The following is a 7,500-nucleotide window of genomic DNA, read 5'->3' as shown; positions in this document are numbered from 1 at the left end:
ATCTTACTCAGTGAAATGTCTCCAGACAGAACATCTTCAAAGAGAAGACTCCTCAGTGCATCAAACATTATCAAATTGCACTTTTTTTTTGGACGAAAGTGAAAAGAACACCCAGCTGGTTACGGAGCAGATCAACAATGACAATCAGCGCTCAGCCTTTTACTCATCCGGTTGTACGAACACAAGCAGCCCGGCTCGGAGAACAAAACGTCTGCGTGGCACTCTGTCTCTGAACGGAAGCCTCTGTGAATCAGCTAATGAAACGGCAGCGCTCTTCAATCCCAGAACCAACTGAAGGCTCCAACGAGTCATTAGCTAATGTTCAGAGCAGAGAGAACAAAGATCAGCGAGGGCAGCGCACCAGAGGCCCGGCAGGTAAAGACAGGAGCTAAAGACTCGGCTGTGACGAGTGAAGGATGATGGGAAGTCATGAGGTACTGATGAACACATGAGGTGAGGAAGTACACCGCGACAGTGCAGCCAAGACAAACTGTGGTCGTTCAGCACAGCCAGAAGATGAAAAAACTGCCATCATCGTCAGATTTTCATCTTTCCGACGGCCCTTGAACAGATCACGTGTGACGAACGATTCTGCCAGAAAAAGCAGCCAAAAACAAAGCAGCGAGGGGGCGGGGCTTAGGGGGGTCAATTAGTTGCTTATAAGGAATAGAAACATTGACTAAACCAATGAAAATCAGTTTGAATGAACCACAGTTAAAGCACACTGAGGAATGTGTGAATGAAGAACATGTGACATGTCATGTGACATGTCATGTGACCATGATCAGCTTGCAGTTCAAGGTGCACCTTTAAGATCGGAGAATCATTACGACTGAATAGAAAAAGTTGGAGTTGAAGTCAACAGAGTTCCCTCGGCAGGAGCATTAACGATGGACTGATCCTGCAGAGGACGGAGCTCTGCACGCCATTTAAGTTATTACTCTTTGAAAAACACAAATCCTAATCCGCACTGCGCCCGTTTGTGCTCCGCGGTTCTCCAGTTGATCTGGACTAGACCGGGCTCCGACTCTCCAGAAGAGAATGTGGGAGCAGGACAGCACAGCGCTGTATGAGATCATCTCTCTCAGTTGGACCAACACTCAAGGTGCCCGTCATTTGTTCTAAGAGTGTCATCCTCGGCCTTCGGCGGCTCCTTCTTCCCTTGGCAGGAACCACGGTTCTCACGCTGCGATGCGGCGCTTTGCTTCAGTCCCTCCGTCCGCCGTGGAGCTCACAGCCGGAGCTCTTTGGATTTGGGAAACCGGCCCGTTTGAGGGTCGAAAATGCGGCGAGTAGCACGATGCTTCTCTGCAGAGGCCTGGCACCGGATCCGGGGTCCTGCGGAGGATGAACCCGGCTCAGTGTACATATCTGCTCAGCGTTAGCTCACTCTGTAGCGCGCTGATGAAACGGAGCTCTCCACTGAAACAAACGGGAGCAAAACTTTCCTTTCAGAGCTCAGCCTCTCCTCCTCCTCCTCCTCCTCTGCTCCGGTGTTGGAGGAGAAGCTCGAGGGAGACGGTGAACGCTGCAGTGAGCAGCAGGAGTCAGAGGGGAGCTGCTGCCTCCTGTTCTACCAAACACTGCTGTCCTCTCCGCTGAAGAGGACGTTCATGCTGCTCACGGGTTGACAGGTACACACACACACACACACACACACACACACACATATATAAAAAACATGTGGAATAAAAGGAAGTGGAACTGAACAGCAGGAACAGAAAGAACAATAAGTCAGATCTCTGGGGAGCAGAGCGAGTTGTGTTCAGGTGTCTTGGGAGAATTGAGCGTTGACCTCTTCACGGTGAGGACCAGAGATGTTCTGCACAGAGAACAGTCACACGTTCTGAAGGAACGTATTCTCCTGATGAGCAGCTAACGACCGGACTCATGACAACGTGACCATGAAAGAGTTAAAGCTGCACACAGATGAGTACCTGATGGATGAATGGATGAACACAGAACACACACTGAGGTGTTTGTCATTATTTACACTGTAAAACACTTTATTCATTATGTCAGATGTTTTACAAAATAAAATATGATGTAATAGAACTTCCTGCATAACTGTATGATCATGTGTGATGACAGTAGATTCATGCGATTTGATATTATAGAGTTTTGGCATAAAGTTTATCTCTTAAATAATTTAATTTAAAAGTAATATACAGATAAGTATAATAATAACTTAATAAGAGTAAAACATAAACCATCACTGTGCAACGTCTTCATAACCCTTACAGTGAAAGTCTCCATAAATAAATAATAAATATTAAATAATAAATAATAAATATTAAATATTAAATATTAAATAATAAATAAGGTGTGTTGATTCTTAATTACAGCAGTTGTTTACAGACCGTGTGAAGGAGCCTAATTCTCCTTTGTGATATTAATAATAAATCGGTGTATATGATGTCATAAACACACCCAGCTGGTGACTAGACTCCCTGGTCCTCTCCTGAGCCTCACTGCTCTGGTGACCACATGGACTTGATTTCATGTATGGATCAAGTGATTAACGGCTCGTCTGAAACGATTCAACGATGACCATCAGAATCTAAGTTATTTAAGTTCATGTTGACATTTTCAAACAGCTGCTTTTGTCATTTTAATAATCAATTAGTTTTATTAGTTTTTATTATTTATACAATTATTTTATTATTCCGTCTTGAGCATAGCTCCACAATAAAGACGTAGATAAACATGCATATGTCCTTAAAAAGCACAGGTTTGGCAGCGTTGTGTGGGTACTGGTTCGGTGAATGGATGGGTGTGAACGGGTGAACGATAAGTAGCGTAAAGACGAGAAAGGCTCTCTACTAATGCGACTCCATTTACCGTTTCCCCACACGTCTCCTCCCTCAGAGCGTAGAGAAACATCAGTGGCGTCATTATCGCTCAATCATTCTCCATTTTCAGGGTAAAACACACAACGGGGACAAGTGCAAAGGGGAGAACTTAAACGGTGTGAAAGAGACGTATCGCATTAGAGCCCGAGCAGCAAAAAGCTCCGGTAAGTGAGCGGCCTGCCGTCAAATGGAGCCTCTACAACAGAAAGCCGGTGGAACGAGGCCGTTCACACATCGCTGGAACAGCTAGAAATCGTGCAGCCGGATGGCGGTGGAGACATTCTTGGGAAGCACTAAATTGTTCTGCTGTCAGAACACGTCTTGTTCAAAAAGAGGCTGTGATGTCAAAGAAGACAGGGAGTCAATGGGGGGGAGGGAGGGAGGGGGGGAGAGTCCTCCCATTACTTACCCACAGTTGACCCACGCAATAGTCCCCTGGCCCTTTACCGTCTGGGCCACATCTGATAGCAGTTTCAGGTGGGAGTCCCCTGATGTAGCTGCAGACACAGAGAATACACCGTCAGCCTGGTCACCAAAACCCTTCAACCCCCCCCAGAACCTGGGACACAGGAGGACAGTGTGGAGTCGGAGACACAGCGAGGAGGAGTTGAGTTTCAGTGTCTCACTAAAGAAAGAGATCACTGAGTTTGGGACGGTGGGAGGGGTTGTGTAATACCTTTCACCGGATTTGAGTTACATCAGCTTTCAACATCGCACAATAATACAATAGTGTGGCTCAGCGGGGGGGCGGGGAGGATTAGACGGGGGCTCAAAAAGACCCAACGTTTGCAGCAGCTGGTGTGTTTTGTGGTGGCGTTTGTACCTGCTGCTCACTGACATACTGTTAAAACCACGACGGTCATCACAAGGGCAGAGTTCACGACCACCGGAGAGTTCACGACCACCGGGGAGAGAGTTCACGACCACCGGAGAGATCACGACCACTGGGGAGAGAGTTCACGACCACCGGAGAGATCACGACCACTGGGGAGAGAGTTCACGACCACCGGAGAGATCACGACCACCGGGGAGAGAGTTCACGACCACCGGGGAGAGAGTTCACAACCACCGGAGAGTTCACGACCACCGGGGAGTTCACGACCACCGGGGGGGGAGTTCACGACCACCGGGGAGAGAGTTCACGACCACCGGGGAGTTCACTACCACCGGGGAGAGAGTTCACGACCACCGGGGAGAGAGTTCACGACCACCGGGGAGATCACGACCACCGGAGAGATCACGACCACCGGAGAGATCACGACCACCGGAGAGAGAGTTCACGAGCACCGGGGAGTTCACTACCACCGGAGAGAGAGTTCACGAGCACCGGGGAGAGAGTTCACGAGCACCGGGGAGTTCACGACCACCAGAGAGTTCACAACCACCAGAGAGTTCACGAGCACCGGAGAGTTCACGAGCACCGGGGAGAGAGTTCACGAGCACCGGAGAGTTCACGACCACCGGAGAGTTCACTACCACCGGGGAGAGAGTTCACGACCACCGGGGAGAGAGTTCACGACCACCGGGGAGATCACGACCACCGGGGAGATCACGACCACCGGGGAGATCACGACCACCGGAGAGTTCACGAGCACCGGGGAGAGAGTTCACGAGCACCGGAGAGTTCACGAGCACCGGAGAGAGAGTTCACGAGCACCGGAAAGAGAGTTCACGAGCACCGGGGAGTTCACGAGCACCGGAGAGAGAGTTCACGAGCACCAGAGTTCACAAGCACCAGAGAGTTCACAAGCACCTCTCGGAGAGTTCAATCTCCTATGTCAGAGAGGAGGAACTAGAGAGGTGATTAAGTGAACCAGCTACAACAACACGCGCAGAGAGATTACTGGATTTCATCAGATATGGCGAGCAGAGCAGATTCCTAAAGGAGTAAAGTAAACACAACGCAGTACATCATTTTTTATACTTCCTCTCCTTCCCCGAAGCCAAGTGCGTCTCACTCTCGATTCCCCTCTCAGCGCTCCGGGGCCAAAGCTATATTTAGATTTAGGGGCGCTGACATGACTCCCCGGGGGTCCCGCCTCCAACAACATCTGGCAGCTCGGTGTCAGTTTATCACCGCGTACGGAGCGCGGTGGGGCTTCTAATAAGCTCCATGTTGAGAGTTTGACGAGCGCCGAGCGGAGCAAAACCTCTACGGGGAGGTCATGTGACTGACCGCAGGGGGTCAGAGGACGAGGACGAGGGTCAGTAGCTGGGAGTGGTCAGATGAGTGAGGAAGGACATTAAAGGAATACTTCAGCAGGTAGGGAGCATACGACTGGATGAATTCAAGCAGCGACCTCAAATGTCCCCACAGACCTCCATGTTAACACGATGAACTTCACAGCCCGGTTCAGAAGAGTGTTCTGGTCTCTTTAGGTCCTATCCTCGGTCCAGACAACTGGACGAAGGTGAACTATTATATAACTCAGCAGATATATATATTAAGGCTTTAAGTTATGCAGAATAAAGGGTGTGGTCTCTTTGAGTGACAGGTCTGTCTGTCTGTCTGTCTGTCTGTATGTCTGTCTGTATGTCTGTCTCTCTCTCTCTCTCCCTCCCTCTCCCTCCCTCCCAAGCTGCTGAGTGTGTTCGTCTCCTCAGAAAATATGAAAATTAGAATGATCTTTAAATCCACTGAGGTGCATTAAGGACTCCCTAGCGGCTGGAAGAGAACGTTGCTTTAGAACTCTGACTGCACAGAGTGTTTTATTGTCTATTTAACGACTGCTCTCTAATTCCATAAGTATTTCCAGGTTCATTACCGAGAGGAGCCGCTGCGATCGTCTCCTTGCAGCAGGCTGCAGGCTGCTCCATACGTGTCTTAAGATGGTAAAACGCTTTTTAATATCACATCGGCTTTGAGCAAAGGGACGCTGCACAACTGCATCTTCTTACTCCAGAGGACCAAAAGAGCGTTCCAGTAATTTAGTGTTTTAATTAAGAGTTGGGTGGATTTCCAGCGGTCAGTCGTCTTCTTCTAAGTCTCTCTGAGCGTCTCCGACGGTCACAGGACGCTCATAAAACTCTACGTTATTACAGAACTTTTCAGGAATTAAAGCAAAGATAGTGAGACGCCAACCAAGACGATTAAGGAAGTGGAGTTCTGTTAAAGCGGCTCTAGGTCCTACATCTGGAACGTGGTGTAGCTTCAGCTCACTGTGCAGAGACAGTCGTTAACTGGAGGCTTCAGTGGAGACGGCTGCTCATCAAGTCACCTTCTCTGACCCTAATCAACGATAAGTATCTCTAATCAAGTAAACAACGACGACAGCAGTAGCAGCACACCGTGCTCCTCAACAGCTAAGAACGCTCATTTAGATCAAACATCATGCTGTTAAACAGCTATTCAACATATTGTATGTCTATGAAATATGGTTCTCCAGAGACGAGCTGTTTGAGAGTCATTATTATTATCATATTATTATCATTACTGTAACAACAGACGCTCTAGAAACGTCACGTTGAACTCCACAACTACACGTGTTGTTCTTGTTGATGTCACCCCTTCAACCAGGTCAACAGTGGTACAGTCCATCTCACCCGTGTTGGTGTAGACCACCAGAACGTTGGTTCTCGTCCGGAGCAGCTTCTTGAAGTCTTTGTGGTCGTTGACCTTCTCTATGAGGGGAGACACCTTCACCGCCTCCAGCACCGGCAGCAGCCACACCTGGTGACACACACACACACACACACACACACACACACACACACACACACACACACACACACACACACACACACACACACACACACACACACACACACACACACACACACAACCAAATCATTCATGTGACCCTCAGCTCTGGGTCCAGAACCTCAGCTCTGGGTCCAGACCCTCAGCTCTGGGTCCAGACCCTCAGCTATGGGTCCAGACCCTCAGCTATGGGTCCAGACCCTCAGCTCTGGGTCCAGACCCTCAGCTAGTGCTGGGCGGTATACCGGTTCATCCTCTGACCTTTAAAAATGAAAATCTAAAGGTGCAGATTACAGTGAATTTTCCCGTTCATGCTCCCCAGACTTTAACCCGTTCCCATCTACACCATGAACTTTGATACAGCGCCACCTTCAGGTAGAGCTTCACAGTCTGAGCAGCAGTTGTGTTTGCGGTTCAGTCCGTGTGCCCTTTCATCCTGACAAGTCCATTCTGTTGGTGGTCATAAAGCTTCAGGGGCACTGCCGGGACTCTAAGGCTTGTTATGAAATTAAAATGTCACAAAGCTACGAGAGAAATGAATCAGTTTGATAGAAGTGGAATGAGTCTGAGGCAGAGAGGCAGAGCTACAGTCTCACAGAGCACACAATTACCTTCAACACTTTTAAAGGTAGTATTTACACCGAGCTGGGAAGCATTTATTATCTGTAAACTCATATTCATAAACTACTTTAACCCTGTTTCACACAAACCCTGTAAAGAAACAAGTCCAGTACTAAATGTGTTACAAAGAACCAACGGTTGAACATCCTGTAAACTGATGAATATTAAACTTAAATGTAGATTTTGAACACTTCCTGTTCCTAAAGCGTCTAAGTCACATCTAGTCAAGTCCACAGACACGTTCAGAGTCTCTGTTCCAAGTGGCAGCGTGAGCCTCATGACGACGAGGGCAAACCAAGCCTCAGCTCCTCTGAGGAACCACGGCCG

The 7,500-nt window shown here is 48.6% G+C and overlaps 1 protein-coding gene across 1 annotated transcript in view; it reads right to left on the bottom strand.

Annotated features, from left to right (window-relative positions):
- The window catches only part of pdia5 (protein disulfide isomerase family A, member 5), a 39,746-nt gene that overhangs the window by 28,023 nt on the left and 4,223 nt on the right, over positions 1 to 7,500 (bottom strand). The window contains exons 2-3 of the mRNA XM_068736689.1: positions 6,396 to 6,522; positions 3,262 to 3,349 (exon numbers count right to left, since the gene is read on the bottom strand). Coding sequence (XP_068592790.1) covers positions 3,262 to 3,349; positions 6,396 to 6,522 — 215 coding nt within the window. The remainder of the gene's footprint in view (positions 1 to 3,261; positions 3,350 to 6,395; positions 6,523 to 7,500) is intronic.

Source organism: Cebidichthys violaceus, unplaced genomic scaffold, assembly GCF_023349555.1.
Source record: "Cebidichthys violaceus isolate CVI_PGR_0920_01 unplaced genomic scaffold, fCebVio1.0.p SCAF_11, whole genome shotgun sequence".
NCBI lineage: Eukaryota > Metazoa > Chordata > Actinopteri > Perciformes > Stichaeidae > Cebidichthys > Cebidichthys violaceus.
The sequence above is the reverse complement of the archived record's forward strand: the minus strand, read 5'-3'. Positions and strand labels throughout refer to the sequence as shown.